Here is a 17,259-nt window from a genome sequence, read left to right as displayed (position 1 = left end):
CTCATTCAAACTGTGTAGGAACACCGAGGATGGCCTTAAAATGAAAACTATGAGCTCTGTAGTTCACTGTGCATGGGAGGAAGATACGTTTGGTCCTTGTCTACCAGGGTGGGGATGGTACCATTTTTCTTGTAGTGAGTAATGAGACACATCAGCCTTCCTTGTAGGACATGTTCTTGTTCTTTTCCATTTTGAACAATGGCCAACAGAAATGGGCCTCTGTGCAACATCGGATATTATTTCCTGGACTGCTAATTGGACCCTTATAATCACTACAATCAACTTAAAAATGTGAAGTATAAAGGTGAAGAAAAATGTTCTGCCACATTTATTTTATACTGATTGTTAGAGGAGTGCCTCTAATCGTAACATTTGTGATTGTGTAAAAAAAAAAAAAAAACACTTTACTATATATTATATCTTGACACTGAATCTTTACTCTGGTCCTCAAAGTAAAGGTTGGATTTTCCATAGTGTCAGACTATGCTGCAGCAACAAGAGATGAATTTATTTTAAGGCATTTTACACATCCTTACCATAACTGGCAGTAAATACATTGGGTTCTGAATCTTCAAACAAAAACATATCTTAGATTACAATGACTGGAACCCTTTTCCTGTTATTTAAATACTAAACAGTTCAGTCCATTAAAAAAAAGTTAAATTTTTTAAGTAGAACAAACCATTTTCAGAAAAAATCTCAGCTGCATTTGAGAATTAAGTCTCAGTGATTGAAATGTAAAAGATAAAGATAGAAGACGTGGCATTGAAAAACAGCTTGCATGGAGATAAAGAAAGGAGACCCACAAAGTTGGTGTGTAACTTTCTGTAGAGCACAGCTGGGTTTATTCTTCCTTCATCTCCTTGTGTCCTAACCCGTGTCCTAGCTCCTCTCTCCTCATGGAGCCGATTAATTAAGACTAAATGAAAATACTTCAGAAAGTCCAGCTTTCAAGGGCAAATCTAAGAGAAGCCCAGTCATGAAGTTTCTGTTTTTTTCTTACAATCAGCATGGTGTGCTAAACGAAAAGAATAAAGCAATAATATTTGTTCGTGTGGCCTCCTGAGTGGAGAGGATTCTGGTCCCCACAGCCGAGACCGATTCAGTTTCCTGCTTATTATTTTCCAATAACTTCATGGTGTCCTTTATAGACACAAGGAGAAATCAACTAGACAATAAAGGCTCAAATTAAATCTGAGTTTTCTCCTACTATAGACAGTCTGGCTGGCAGGCTTTACCTTTCTGTGTGTGTTTCTGTTTTCATATGTGTGAGATATCTCACCCCTGAAACTAAGGTATTCCTCGTTGACCTGGATCATGAATTCTCCAGAAACGTCTCGAAACACGCCGCTGTACACCCAGTCGGACACAAACCTAAACAAAGCAGAGCCGAGACTCTGTTAGAGAAACAGTACGAAGAACTTTTGCTTGTCTGTAGAGTTGAGTCATGTCTCTGGACTTTGAGGCATCTCTCATTTTAAGGTGCAAAGTCACAAACCGGGTGTAAGGTTCACAGCAGCTCTTTAACAGTGACAGCAGGACGGGATAGTTCTCGTTGCTGCAGTTACTCTGAGCTTCACTGTAGAGGTAGGACAGCAGCTTAACACCCTGAGGAGAGCCACATGAACAGAGCTGACATCTCATCTGGAAGGTTAAACACAGCCCTGATAGATGACAAATTGCAGTTTGTAGATAAAAGAGCTCTCACCACAGGGAAGGTGGCCTGGCCTGTACCCGAAGGGCCGTCCACACAGCACAGCTCCGACAGGTACCTTTGGAGTAAAAGAGAGAGAAAAGGGAGTTCTTGATGTGATGACGTGTGCATCAAGCCGTTCTCTTTCAGAACTGTCTGACAGCGTGAGGTTAAGGTTAAAACAAGTTAAAAACAAAGAAACCATCAGCAGAAAAGGAGGAGGTGTGATCTCACCTGAGTTGGCGGCCCACTTTGCGGAAAAGGAAGCCAATAGTCAACAGGCTGAGAGTAGGTGGAGTGCTGAGAACACAAGCTCGGTAGTAATGCAGATACTTCCTCAAACCACCAGTGAACGCCTTGGAGAAGAAAACAAATTATCAGCCATATGCTGTGCTTTGCTAAAAGTATTCACACTTCTCATTTTCAGGTTACAACAACAAACTTTAAAAGTTTTGTATTGGGATTTTATGTAATAAGCTAACACAAAGAGTATATTTGTGAAGTTGAGGGGAAATAATACATGGTTATATTTTTATTTTTTTACGAATATAAACTTGAGAAGTCTGGCATGCATTGTTGTTAAGTATTTTGAGTCAATACTTGTGTCTTTCCACATTCACTATATTGCTAAAAGTATTGGGTCCCACCACCCAATCAATGAATTCTGGTGTTTCAATCACTCCCATGGCTGCAGATGTATAACATTTGGTGTGGAGAAACTTGACTGACCTGCAGAGCCTTGACCTCAACCTTCTTGAACACAGTTGGGATGAATTGGAGCAGAAGCTGCCACTCTGGGTTTCTCATCTATCTATGAATACACTCCTAAGCCTTTTGGAAGATGTTTACAGAATAGTTAAAGTTGCCGTTGCTGGTAATGGTGGGTCCATCGACAAATTGGAAATTTATAGATTAAGAATAGGATGTCATCAAGTTCATGTACATCTCAAAATAGACAAATACTTTTGCCAATATAGTGTATGTATTTACCAGCAACAGACTAAACCATTCGCCCATTTATCTATGCATACTAGCTCAGGCTCAGTCAGACTGGATAAACAGCATTTGTGAGCATTTATTTTTCAGAAGATGGATTTAACAGAGCTCTGGGAGATGTCCAAAGATTAAAATATTGTTTTATAACCGAAGCCTGGTTTACATATCTTCAAAACTTCCTCTCTGACCTGTCTGCTGTGCTCCTTGGCCTCCATGATGCAGTTTGCTCTTTAACGTTCTCTAAAAAACCTCTGAGGCCTTCACAGAACAGCTCGATTTCTAATGTGGCTTAACTTCTGAAGGAAATGAATTGCATTCACTGTTATTTGTGACGATCAGAATAAAGAAGGCGAAATATAACCAGACATTATGCATTTTTTATTTATAAAAAACAAAATATTAAAAATAATATATCCTTTTCCTTTTAGCTTACAGTTACTGGTTACTTTGCGTTAGCCTATCACATAAATTCCCAAAAAAAAACCTTTGAAGGTTGTGATTATATGGTGATAAAACAGAAAAGATTTAACACTAAGCATACTTTTGCAAGTTATGCCATCTCTGCTGATGTAAAACAACTAAAAGTGTAAATTGGCCTTGTTTAATGCACTCATACTTTTGTGCATTTCTGTACTTTCAATAAATTCTTTTACACTTTTCTTTCTTTTGTATATTTAGAAAATACTGTGCCTATTTGTGCTAGCTTGTCTTAATTTATCCCTTAAGGGACGATTAAAACTTTCCAAATTGATGAACACAGTGGAGGTAGCAATGACATTAGTGCAGAAAATGAGTGGAGGGAAACATGTGGTCCCCATGGCATTAATTAATGGCGATTAGACAAACATACCTGCAAGACTAGGCCCTTCTTGTCAGCACTCTGGAGAGAAAAGCGGCTCAGCCTCAGGTAGTAGGTGCCGTATTGGGCCAACTCCCCCAGAAGACGAGACACACTCTCTGGAGAAGCTCCCGACACGCACACACCGGGCCTGACGTCAAACTGAACGCTCTGTTGCAGAAAGCACATATTTAGAAAAGTTCTTTAAAGGAACCGTACAGACTAATAAAAATTGGCCACACACACAAAATTAAACTCAGGGGTGTTGGAGAGTCACCTCCAGGATGACTTCTGAAGGCACAGTTAGATTACATAAGCAGACGTTTTATGAGAACTAGATATTGTCTTTCTAAGCAGCATTCACTTGAGGAAACAAAAACAACATGGAAAATATTTTACAATCACAAAGACCACTGCTGTCATAAAAAACATCTAGTCACTAAAGCAAAAAGGCTTTAAAATCACATTAACTTCAGATATTAAACTACGGTCTAATATTACTGTTCACTGCACCGTGTCATCCCTTTGTTCATTTTCTGAACAAAGCTGAGTTATATCTCATTTCTTAAAATATTGTTTTAATACTTTAATGTAGTCTTTTAAATCTGGCCCAAGCAATTGTTCCCCAGGTCTATCAAACCTTTGGTCTAAAGTAGAGCTGCACAGTAGGAAACTATTTTATTGCAATACTATTGATGATTAATCCATTTTACCGCCATTCTTTTTATCACGACACGACGTGCCCACCTCTCTTTGTGAGCTCTAGCATCTCGGTCACTAAAGATGTACATCCTGTGTGGGGATTATGGGCAGTTTTAATCCACCCAACTAGCCACACATTTTTTTTACCTGGAGCATGAATGTCAGACACACGAGGTACAGTATCCTACCAAATATTGCTTCATTAGCTGCATCTCAGTAGAAGAGATGTTGCCAAAGGGATTCAAGTTAGAAGCAAGCTTTACTCATAATATCATTTCAAAAATCAAACATCTCTACTGGCGGACCCAAATCCAAATGTTGGTCATGAACCCACTTTATTAGGCTGGAGGCCTTTGTTTGGGAAACAAATGCCCAAAAAACATTAAATAAATAAAAACTAAATGAATAAAATGAAATCAATGGAGTCTCGTATTTCACATTTAGTAGGTCGCAATAGTGTCCTATGATGACAGCCATCATTTCATACCATAGAAGAAGACCTGGAAATGAGGTTTGCCAATGCCAAGTGAGCATGGAGAAACGCAGGTACGACACAGACTATAAAAGACACAGATTATCTGAAAATGAAGTGATGACTGGATACCCGACCCTTTCAGAAACAACATACGAACCATCAGGTTACCAACAACGAAGAGGCATCTGGTGGGGCTGCAATGTGACCCCATGCTGATATTTGCTGAGGCCGCTTTCAGTTCTGGTGCTGCACTGTGACAAACAAGTATCATTTCATTGCCCCATGAACTGAAAAACCCCTCCTAGCATTTAGCACTAGCTCGGTTAAGTGTGGCTTCTTTGTTGTGGAACAGATGTGCGTGAAGACAGATAGACTGGACATTGAGCCTGACATTTCCCATGAAAACAATGTCAGAGTATATTAGAAAATTATATTTACTGCTTTCTCTGATTGGCAGGTCAGCTTTATGATTAATAAGTGACTGGATTTAAAAACCTGACTGGAAGTTTCCTTGGCCTGGGTCATGGCTTGTCAGTAAGGAGTGATTGTGAACAATGACCAGTTGATAGAACCACCAATCTAAAATACCTCCAACTCAAAACTTTCCAAACCAGTCATTTTTACATTTCAGTGAGATGGGTCAATTCTCACAAACAGATTGCAGAGAAGGACACCGAGACAACCCAGATCAATGGACTTCAGGCAATAGATAATTGCTCAGAAACAGAAATGGTTGGAAACAGAATAATTTGGCAATAATAAAGGAATGCTGAGCCCTGGCAAGATGCTTCTGTGTCTAGGGTAGGATATTTTAGTTGTCATTGTGTGCAGCAATAGCACAGGAACACAAATATTAATTCACTTCAGAAAATAGCGACAACATAAACAAAAAATGACACCAAGCATATTTCAAAGTCCAGTCGGGAAACAGAAGTTCTGGAAGATACCAGAGCAGCCATCATAGTCACAAGACGTGAACTTCATTGAAAATCTCTGATGGAACTTGAAAAAAGTTGCTGAAGAACACAAATCCAAAAATATTAGTGAGCAGCAGACCATTGACCATGAGGAAGGCTTAAGGTTCCCTTGCTAGAAGCTGGTGTCTAGCTATAAATCAACAGAGAGGTGCTCTACAGAGGTCTACAGAAGTGCACTGAAGATGCTCGTCATGAAAGGGTTGAAAGTTTTTGAACCTGCAATAGTAAATAAAAAGTGGCATTTTGAGCTAAATCTAAAAAAAACATGTAATTTTATGAAATGTTATTAAAAACATCTGCTAGTTTGCATGTTTTGACAATCAACCTAATTTACAGTGAGGTGAAACAGTATGTATCAAAACCAAAATTAGATTAAATGTTATAGATCAAGTAGAATATGAAAGATGTTTTCGAACACTGATACAACTAATAATCAAGATGTATCATATTAGCGGAAGAAAGCAAACCTGTTTTTTGGTCTGTTCTAAATAAAATCTGCTTGCATTTTTTGTGTAAATCCAGTAATTGTGTGAATCTGGTATTTTGAAGATAATTATACTGCGGCACATGTTTTTTTTAACTGCTTTAAACATTTTGGGTTTTTGAAGTTTCCCGAAATGGTCCTGCTATGAGCAGCTTTTAGCTCGACTCTTTCTTGAGAAATTCTTCTTGATTCTCCAAACTGAGATCAGTCTGACTGCCATCATTGGAAGAAAGATTGCAACAATTCATAGAAAAAAAACTCCACCTAACAACTTCAAGTTTACCAGAAGGTCTGAATCTTCCAAAGCTAAATGAGAAGTGCTCTAAGCCTTTACACATTATTGTATGTTGGTGTCAAACCTTTCTGCAGTAACAGGATAAGGAAGGGGCCAGGGGAAATCAGGGAATCGTAAGTTAATTTGTGTTGAAAGAAAAAACTACAACCTTCCTAAAACAGAAAAACTTAATGGGACACAAAGCCACTGCTGGTCTCCCCTGTGGTTTAGTTTTTAACATGAGGAATGCTGCAATTGACTTCTTCATCGTTTAATCAGGTTAATGGCTTGACACGATTTGGCTCAGTCCTCTTGAAGGTTTAGGGTAATAAGCTTTTTTAAAGGAACTGCGTTTGTTTATAGCTCAGACTAAATGTGCATTGATTCTTATTTCTTTGTGTGCTGTGCACTGGCAGCGTGTAAAGAAAGGAAATGATTGCATTTAAGTGCATCTTGCAGAGTCTAACAAATGATGATGAATTCTACCTGGTTGAGAGGGAAGGTAGTGGACGCCACTCCTATCAGAACATTCAGGAGGTCGGATACTAATTGCTTCTGGGAGTCCTGGGGCAGCATGAAGATAGGAGAAGATGCACCAGAAGTCACAACCCTCATCTCTCCCTCCCGTAGTCGATAGAGCTGGTCAAAAGTCTCCCTCCCTCCCTCTGTGAGAAAGATGGACTCCTTTTTTCCTGGTGGGCTAGTTGGACAACAAAAAAACAAAGGAATTCAGTCCTCGAAAGAAATATGCACTTATTTTTTTGTTTTCTTAAAATTCTCGGAGAGTCTGTGGTTTACTTAACTGAACTAAACAATGCTCTAAATCTAAAAAAAATAATAATAATAATAATAATTGTGCCTGTTAAACGTTTGCATGATATCAGAGTGTTTTTAAGCTTATTTTTTTCTAGTGCTCGTTAATTTTGATAATGGCTTATAGCTAATTAAAAGTTTCTCAGGAGAGTTTCTCAGGAAATAAGAATATTAAATAAGACAAATAAAGGATTTTCAATATAAAACGTTATCTTATGACCATGTTGTGACCTTCACAATCTGTCTGCAGGACAAGTCCAATTAACTCAAGGCAGCAGTCTGTCACTAATACCACAACAGCTCATTGCTTAAAAGGCTGGGTTGACACAGAGTGCTGTATACAAGCATATTATTAGAAAGTTGAGTGTAAGGAAAAGCATCGTAGAAAAAAAGGGAAACAAGCAATAGGAATAACTGCTGCCTATTTGAGAGGTTAGAGGAAATTCACAAGGATTAGACTGGGGCTGGAGTCAGTGCTTCAAAAGCCACCAGACATATCCTGGACATGGGTTACAGCTGTCACATGTCCATGTTTGGTTCTGGTTCTGGGTATGCAGAGTAGATTTGAGCCAGAAGACCTGAGAGGTCTGGCTGGTTGATACACTGACAACAAGTCTGTAATGTATTTGGTGCTAAGCCATTCACGAATTTATAGACTAACAGAAGTATTTTAAAGTCTATTCTTTGAGCTACAGGGAGCCAGTGTAGGGACTTTAGAACCGGGGTGATGTGTTCCACTTTCTTAGTTCTAGTGAGGACGCGGGCAGCAGCGTTCTGGATCAACTGCAGCTGTCTGATCGACTTTTTAAGCAGACCTGTGAAGACACCGTTGCAGTAATCAATTCTACTAAAGATGAACCCATGAATTAGTTTTTCAAGGTCCTGCTGAGACATTAGTCCTTTAATCCTGGAGATGTTCTTCAAGTGATAGGAGTTCAGTAAATAGGAGAAAAAGAACTGGAGGAATAGAAGAGAGGCACAGAATCCAAGTTGCTCAAGATCCAGCGAGACGTTTCCACAACTAATGATAATTCAGGATGCCATGTTCCATGCTAGTGTTAGGATACTGTGCTTTATCAAGTCCAAAATCAGCACTCCCATCTGCCCAGAAACTGTAGAGCACTTAGTGCTTCCTTCTGCTGACAAGCTTTAGAGATGCTGGTTTGATTTTCCAACAGGACTTGGCACCTCCCCACACGGACAAAGGTACCAGAAACTGCTTTAATGACCATGGTGTTACTGTGTACTGTGATTAGCCAGGAAACTGGCCTGACCTAAACTCTATATAGAATATATGAATCATTGTCAAGAGGAAGATGAGGGACCAGAACCAACAATTCAGATGAGTTGAGGTTGCTTCTGTTAAAGCAACCTGGACTTCCTGAACACCTCAGCAGAACAGGCTGATTGTCTCCATGCCACGCTGCATTGATGCAGTAATTCATACAAAAAGACCCGAGACTAAGTGTTGAGTGCTTCTGATGTACAATACATGGAGATACCTTTCAGTAGGCTGAAATTTATATTTAATACATTTAATATTCTCGCAAACTGAATGTTGGGTTTGCATTAGCTGTAAGCCATATTCATTAAATTTAACAAAAAATAATGTGCGAAGAAAGGAAGAAAAAGGAAAAAAGTGAAATACATCACTCTTTGTGTAATGAATCTATATCATATAAGAGTTTCACTTATTAAATTACTGAACTCACATACCTATTCAGTGAGGTTCTAATTTACTGAGATGTACTTGTATAATTAGCAAATGGATCATATACCAGCCAACAGACTCCCAGCAGCGGCGTCTTCCAGGCTCAAATGTCCGGACAGCCTCCCAGATGTCAACATCTGGAACAGGGCTCGACTCTGACTGAGAGTCTGGGGTCAGGTTGGAGGCTGACTGGAAGCCCTCGTCCTCAGACTGATCTAAATAATGAGGAACCTGCACAGATAACACAGTCCATGTAATGTGTAAAATAGGCATAGATTTAGTTTGTTATATAACAGCTGAAAAGTTTAGTGTATCTGTGGAGATAAAACATCAGTCACCTACCCTGATGGCCAGCCCAGTAACATCAATATTACTGGGAACAGGAGGTAGGTCCAGTCTGATGTCCATGTCTGATGTTCGAGTGTGTTGCAGTGCCCCAAACAATGTCAGCCTAGTTTCCTTCTCAAATCTTTCTTCTGCTTCCACTTTAGTCCTCAAAGCCAGTAACCCTGTCCCCGGCAGAGAGTACATCAACCTCTGAGTTCCACACAGAGTCTCCAAAGTCCCCCATTCCTCTGCACACACGAGACCCCACGCCCTGGCCTCAAGCCTTTGCAGGTCCTCGCTCTGGTAGCTCCAGGGTCGAGGCCTCCGCAGCACGGGCCTCTCTCGCCTCATATAGTCCCTGCTGAAAGAGGTAGAAGGTGGAGGTGCAGAGCCGGCAAGACTCACCAGGAGTTCCAGCACAGAGTCTACTTCTTTCAGACCAGAGGACGCTCCCTCATGCAGCCTCTCCAGCTGGTCCTCCAGCGCCTCGGCTTCCTCCCGGCACCCAGCCACTCGCAAGTCAAAACACATCATTAGGACTTTGTTCCTGGGTGGAGTATTGGCTGCGGCACTCGGTCTCGAGGCTGACCCTTTGGTGCCATCTTGAAAAAGCTTAGACAACAGGGCGCTGTATGCCCGTTTTTTGAGAGCTCGGTGGAAACCTTCTCTGGAAACTCCTCCGAGGGCTCTACGCTTCCAAGATACCCCAGAGAGGCTGCAGTCACACAGAGCGCTCAGCAGCCCAGTGATGCTGCTGCTGGAGCCGGCCTTTGTGGGATTGTTTGAGCTTGCATACATGGTAGCGCGGCTGTCCCGGACCCTTGGAGGGAAATAAAAACATGCCTGTCATTTTGTGTAAGAACTATCTCTGAACTGCAAAACACAATAAATTACTACCCACAACTTGCAAAGACTCACAGAAACTTGAACAGGTCATTCTTATTTTAAACAAAAAGTAGGATCATTTTCAGAAGCATAACTAAACTGTAACCTTTTCAATTCAAATTCAATTCAATTCAAAGATACTTTATTGATCCCCGAGGGGAAATTAGAATTCCAGTACAACCCATCCAAACATACATCATGACACAAGACAAGGGGGTACAGGTCACCGAGGCTTTGCTGTCCACTCACAGGCGCTGCCCTTACTAGATGAGAAAAGAGGCCACATTAGGTAAGTAGAGGGAAAAAAATCATATTTCACACTTCATCCTTAGCAGGATACAGTTTGAGATTGTAAAAAACCTCAGCACAAAGAAGCAACAAGTTTACAAAACAACATCATGCAACAACCTCAAATATCTCTAACAATACAATGTTGCCTTATGTACAGATTCTACTGCAGCTAAAGTCACCCACTGAAAGGTTTGTATACATAAAAAACCTGACATGAATGTCACAATAATTTGGCTTTTAATGGCATGACATGATTATACAACAAGCAGCGTCAATCAACTTTATAAACTAGAATTAAGAGTACAACTTCAAACATATTGCAGATTTTCTCTTATCCAAACAGGATCAAAATTAATATATAATCTACATCCCACAAATATTTGGTTACATTTTCCTTAGCAAGTTAAAGAGAAACCACATACCTTTTATAGCCATCAACAAGCATCTGCCATAATTTCACCTGGATTGGCAACTACTCATCAGAATTGGTAGAGCACATATACACTGCCAAGCCAAAAGAAAAGTTGCCACCTGGATTTAACTAAGCAAATACAGGGATTGGACAATGAAACTGAAACACCTGGTTTTAGACCACAATAATTTATTAGTATGGTGTAGGGCCTCCTTTTGTGGCCAATACAGCGTCAATTCGTCTTGGGAATGACATATACAAGTCCTGCACAGTGGTCAGAGGGATTTTAAGCCATTCTTCTTGCAGGATAGTGGCCAGGTCACTATGTGATACTGGTGGAGGAAAACGTTTCCTGACTCGCTCCTCCAAAACACCCCAAAGTGGCTCAATAATATTTAGATCTGGTGACTGTGCAGGCCATGGGAGATGTTCAACTTCACTTTCATGTTCATCAAACCAATCTTTCACCAGTCTTGCTGTGTGTATTGGTGCATTGTCATCCTGATACACGGCACCGCCTTCAGGATACAATGTTTGAACCATTGGATGCACATGGTCCTCAAGAATGGTTCGGTAGTCCTTGGCAGTGATGCGCCCATCAAGCACAAGTATTGGACCAAGGGAATGCCATGATATGGCAGCCCAAACCATCACTGATCCACCCCCATGCTTCCCTCTGGGCATGCAACAGTCTGGGTGGTACGCTTCTTTGTGGCTTCTCCACACCGTAACTCTCCCGGATGTGGGGAAAACAGTAAAGGTGGACTCATCAGGGAACAATACATGTTTCACATTGTCCACAGCCCAAGATTTGCGCTCCTTGCACCATTGAAACCGACGTTTGGCATTGGCATAAGTGACCAAAGGTTTGGCTATAGCAGCCCGGCCGTGTAATTGACCCCGACGGACAGTTCTGGTGGAAACAGGAGAGTTGAGGTGCACATTTAATTCTGCCATGATTTGGGCAGCCGTGGTTTTATGATTTTTGGATACAATCCGGGTTAGCATCCAAACATTCATTTCAGACAGCTTCCTCTTGCGTCCACAGTTAATCCTGTTGGATGTGGTTCGTCCTTCTTGGTGGTATGCTGACATTACCCTGGATACCGTGGCTCTTGATACATCACAAAGACTTGCTGTCTTGGTCACTGATGCGCCAGCAAGACGTGCACCAACAATTTGTCCTCTTTTGAACTCTGGTATGTCACCCATAATGTTGTGTGCATTTCAATATTTTGAGCAAAACTGTGCTCTTACCCTGCTAATTGAACCTTCACACTCTGCTCTTACTGGTGCAATGTGCAATCAATGAAGACTGGCTACCAGGCTGGTCCAATTTAGCCATGAAACCTCCCACACTAAAATGACAGGTGTTTCAGTTTCATTGTCCAACCCCTGTAGGTACGAGCCTCCCACACAGCTGTGTAGCCTTCAGAAAACCACTAATCAGTGAGGCTAACCGGAAAAAAAGGCTTCAATTTGCTATGGAGCATAAAGATTGGACTCTGGAGCTATGGAAGGTCATATGGTCTGATGAGTCCAGATTTCCAGAGTGATGGGCGCATCAGGGTAAGAAGAGAGGCAGGTGAAGTGATGCACCCATCATGCCTAGTGCCTCCTGTACACCCCTGTGGGTCCAGTGCTACAATCTGGGGTTGCTGCAGTTGGTCAGGTCTGGGTTCAGCAACAGTATGTGTTCAAAGAACGAGGTCAGCTGACTACCTGAATATACTGAATGACCAGGTTATTCCATCAATGGATTTTTTCTTCCCTGATGGCACGGGCATATTCCAAGATGACAATACCAGGATTCATCAGTGTGGTTCAGGGAGTATGAGACATCATTCTCACACATGGATTGGCCACCACAGAGTCCAGAACTTAACCCCATTGAGAATCTTTGGGATGTGCTGGAGAAGGCTTTGCGCAGCAGTGACACCCTACCATCATCAATGCAACATCTTGGTGAAAAATTAATGCAACACTGGGAGGAAATAAATCTTGTGATATTGCAGAAGCTTATCGAAACAATGCCACAGTGAATGCGGGCCGTAATCAAAGCTAACGGCGCTCCAGCGAAATATTAGTGTGATCTTTTTTTTTTTTTTTTTGGTGACAACTTTTCTTTTTTGGCCAGGCAGTGTACATTGGTTGGTTTCCTGCTACAGAGTTATGATTTAAGCATTGTCCACAGCATGCCTTATCCATTCAAAAAAATAAATCAGCGTTGATGTGTGTTTGAGACCATTGCCCCGTTGGAACACCCCATTGTTCCAGTTTCAACTATCCAGCCTTTGATTTGAGGGGACATGAGGTATTCAGTATTCCACACACAATATACCAATAGACAGTTCACACATAGTTCACACATGACGTCACACGTCATACATTTGGGTGCTCAGCCGCCATCGAGATAGTACGAAGGCCGCTTTACACGTCGTTTGGTCGCATGTAAGAGAACCATGATGGTTGTGTATTGTTGGGTTCAATAATGTAAAAACAAAGGCGATAAAGGAGTAGAGAATTTTCATTACATACAGAGAATCCAAAGAAGTGAAGGTGAGCAAACTTTGCAACTAAGCATCCAGCGTCGATGAGTGTGACTGGCTAATACCCACAAGAAGCACAAGCTATCAAATACGGCAACGGATTTGCTCTGATCACTTTATTAGCAGTAAGGACAATTTCAAATGTTTCAAACTAGAACCAAACTCTGACGCTGTCACTGCCTTGCTGGACCTTCACAATGTGCATAAACCAGAAATCATTTTATTGCATTCAACTGATGTTATGTTGTGCTTGACCTACCATGCAACTATTTATTAGAAACATTGCCACAAAGTTATGAAATATGCTGCTGTACAGCCCAATTTGTGACATACCACTCTACAACTATTATTGTGCATTTAATGTAGCTTGTCAAGCTGTTTGGGATTACAAAATAAAGACTCCACAGTTTATTTAAATAATACTACCAGAGACTTAGGGATCAGTGCATTTTAATGCTGAATGTTTATAAACTGTTTCTATCTTATAGGACTGAATACTCACAATTATGTTGCATTTGACAATGTGCCAGTCCTGAAAGCAGGATCACGCTATGAACATAAAACTTGATGTAGTTCAGTAAAAAGCCTTTAAATGCGTTCAGTATAATTTATTTGTATGTCATAACAAACATGAACACATTACTTCTTGTTGCACCACATATTCTGGAAAAAAAAAGGTTAAAAGTGCCAAAATACGTAGTCTCTCTTTCCATAGTTTAGGCACTTTTTTTGTGAATGAAATATTTCACAATCTCTATATAGGTGACTGCTGGTAGCATATCCAACTCCGCTGATATGTTGCACTTGTAAGGATCTGTACTGATAACAGCGATCTTTGCTTTGTACCTTTTTAAGGACAAGGCATTTAAAGAGTCTCTGTAATGCGCTCCAGCACTTGAAAGAGCCATAGCTAACGGGAAAAAAAAAACAACGAATAAAAACAGTTGTAATGTCACTTGTAATGCTTTTCCTATGCAACATCGTTTACTAGTATACTATCAACACGGCGCATTTCCGGAGTCACTTACCTCCGGAAACAATCTATACCACCGGCAGTGAAACAGACCCACAGCATAATACTGCCAACCTTGTGCTCAACAACCAGTACACAGTTCTTAGATCTTAATGCCCCACCTTAACTTCTCCAAATATTCTTCTTATTGTGTCCATAAAACGTCCCTCTAGAAGACATGTTGTCCACATGTGTAGATCTACTTTATGGCTTTTAGGTGTTAATTCTCAACCACATTGATGTAGAACTCACTTCACAGGCTTAAACACGGGTGGATCCAGGCTTCTCCCTGATTATCCAAACATCTATCCGTTCATCTGAGGGTGATTCAGACGAGTGAAAATTTGGGATATTATTGGGTATTGCAACAGGACAATGATCCCAAACATACATCAAACCGAAACCCTTTTGGAAATTTGGAAACTAGCCTTAAAAGCCAGGTCTGTAGCAGGAAACCAACAATAATTTCCTGCCAAATGTTTGCTGATGTTACATCATGTTATCATTCCGCCACAAAATAGAACGGCTCAGAATTGGGGCATTACTAGAAGCCCCAAAGTAATATGACTGTCATGTCCACGATGAGTAGATGTAAACTTCTTAACAGTTTTTTGTTTGTTTTTTCAACCCTGGCCTGCATGTTTTAGATGTTTCTCTGCTCCAGCACACCTGATTTCAACTGATGGCTGATTAACAGGCTTTTGCTGACCTGCAATCATCTGGATCAGTTGTGTTAAAGTAGGGAAACATCTTACATACAGGGCAGTGTGCCTTGCGGATAATGTCATGTTATTAACAGCAGATGAATTTAAGGCAATACGCAACGTTCAAACACAAAACAACCCCAAAAAATCATCTAAAATATTTTACTTGTTGCAGGAGACAAGTGAATGCCGTGTAAAACTTAATGGCAACGCAGGATGCAGCTAACTGCTACTAGCTACATGCTAGCAGGATCAATCGCCGCTCCCCCGCATTAAACTGCATATGCATTTATGCGAGTTTCATACCAAGCAAAAACGACGCTTCTTGGTGTTGTCAATCCTCTTCACATGGTCCGTTTACATCACTGTCCTAAGTTTCAACCTCCCATCCACCGCAAACAGCTGCTCCCCATCCGTGCTAATGTTTATTAGCAATAGGCTGGTGCGTTATTTCCCTTTCCAGTGTCGTAAACTCCAACGAAGTCAATAAACCCAGCTCCTAAAGTGCATATGCTAGCCCGTTCTCCCTCGTTTTATTATACAGAAATAATACAAATTCGGTAAAGTTACACTAAGTATCTCAATTCAAGCTATCGTTCTCGTTCATATTTTACCATCAAACGCGGGCTACATATGAATCTGGAGCCCACCCACTTCAATGTCATTGGATGATTTCGCTAGCAATCATCGCTAGGCCAATCCTGACAGCCATTCACGATGTGGGAAAACTGCCACCATGCTGCATTCAGGTTGCACTCGGACAAAGGTACTATTTTTCTTTATGGTGTTGTCACAATTGTTTTTTACGATTTTGTGACAAGATATGACATTCTTACCAAATAGGATAACCAGGGTATTGCAAATAGATAATAAAAAATTTATTTATTTAGATGGGACACATAAAGATATCTTTAGTGACAAGGTTAACTTTTTGTCAAATTTTTCAAATCTGAAAATAAACGTACCATTCTTTGGTACAATTTTATTATTTATTAAAGCAAACGACCATAAAAACGTCAGATCCTAGTACAGTAGTTATTATGAATAAATTGCTGTCAATTGCCACTGTTGCACATTTCTCAAACGGGCTGTGAAAACAGCTTTTCTCGCTCTGCATTGCTATACAACAGTGCCTTGCAAAAGTATTTTATGCCCGTTGAACATTTTCAAATTATGTCATTTTACAATCACAAACTTCACTGTAGAAGAAAAATAATACATGGATTAAAAATCTCTAAAAAAACTGAAAAGTGTGGCATGCATTTGTATTAACTCGCCTTTACTCTAATACACCTAAAGTGAATCCAATGCAACAAATTGCTATCAGGAGTCACCTACTTCAAAAATAGTGTTCTCCTTTCTGAGATTCTGACACCTTAGCCTGACCTCAAATTAAATAATCTCTTGAAATTCAGCTATAAGAGGTCCAATTTTCAGTTTGCCACAAATCATGTGTCGGTCATAACAAATATATGGATGATCCTGCTCTGGTTAGATAAGGGTTGGCAAATTTGCCAAATTCTATTACTGAATATTTCCATGAACATTCCATCCCCAAGTTAAAACATGCAGGTGGCAGCATCATGCTGCTTCTTATATTTTGTAGGAGTAAAGTAAATAAAAGCAATCCAAGGGAAAGCCATTTTCCTTGGATTGTGTGAAAGGTCGGATTCAAACTAAACTGAATATAATCCATTTCAGATTTTGATGAAAAATCAATTATACTATTCCTTCCACTTCACAGCCATGTAAAACTTTCTGTTGGTTTGTAAGAATGGTTGAAGGTCATACAAGCACAGGTCACTATAACATCAATGTGGCCTTCCTACTTCAATGCTGGATTTAATCTGGAATTAATAAAGGTAATGACACAATTAGGATACTGTCTTAAGATATTGTTTTTGTAGAGTAAACCTGCCCTGGCACATGTAGGCAGTCATCTGCTCTACATGGTATGCCTGAAACGCTGCCACAGGACACGTAAAAAAAAAAAAAAAAACAGAAACCAGGTCAATTTAGATTCTTCACGGATCAAAACGTTCTTATATGCAGTACTGTATATTTAACAGAGGACTGTGGTGTTGGAGGAAGCAAGAAAATAATCCCAACACAATAA

At 40.4% G+C, this 17,259-nt stretch overlaps 1 protein-coding gene across 2 annotated transcripts in view; it reads right to left on the bottom strand.

Annotated features, from left to right (window-relative positions):
• tubgcp6 (tubulin, gamma complex associated protein 6) overlaps nt 1-15,781 on the bottom strand; it is a 44,824-nt gene extending 29,043 nt beyond the window's left edge. Inside the window, exons 1-9 of one of the 2 annotated variants that reach the window (XM_047391538.1) lie at nt 15,450-15,781; nt 9,306-10,110; nt 9,031-9,194; nt 6,926-7,139; nt 3,540-3,698; nt 1,928-2,049; nt 1,709-1,772; nt 1,499-1,608; nt 1,283-1,374 (exon numbers count right to left, since the gene is read on the bottom strand). In XM_047391538.1, the coding sequence (XP_047247494.1) occupies nt 1,283-1,374; nt 1,499-1,608; nt 1,709-1,772; nt 1,928-2,049; nt 3,540-3,698; nt 6,926-7,139; nt 9,031-9,194; nt 9,306-10,088 (1,708 nt within the window). In that variant the 5' untranslated portion in view covers nt 10,089-10,110; nt 15,450-15,781. Of the gene's footprint in view, nt 1-1,282; nt 1,375-1,498; nt 1,609-1,708; nt 1,773-1,927; nt 2,050-3,539; nt 3,699-6,925; nt 7,140-9,030; nt 9,195-9,305; nt 10,111-10,370; nt 10,408-15,449 lie in introns of those variants that run through there. The other variant, XM_047391530.1, reaches the window with a different exon arrangement.
• Nucleotides 15,782-17,259: the final 1,478 nt, after the last annotated feature.

Source organism: Girardinichthys multiradiatus, chromosome 2 (genome assembly GCF_021462225.1).
Source record: "Girardinichthys multiradiatus isolate DD_20200921_A chromosome 2, DD_fGirMul_XY1, whole genome shotgun sequence".
NCBI classification, from domain to species: domain Eukaryota; kingdom Metazoa; phylum Chordata; class Actinopteri; order Cyprinodontiformes; family Goodeidae; genus Girardinichthys; species Girardinichthys multiradiatus.
The sequence above is the reverse complement of the archived record's forward strand: the minus strand, read 5'-3'. Positions and strand labels throughout refer to the sequence as shown.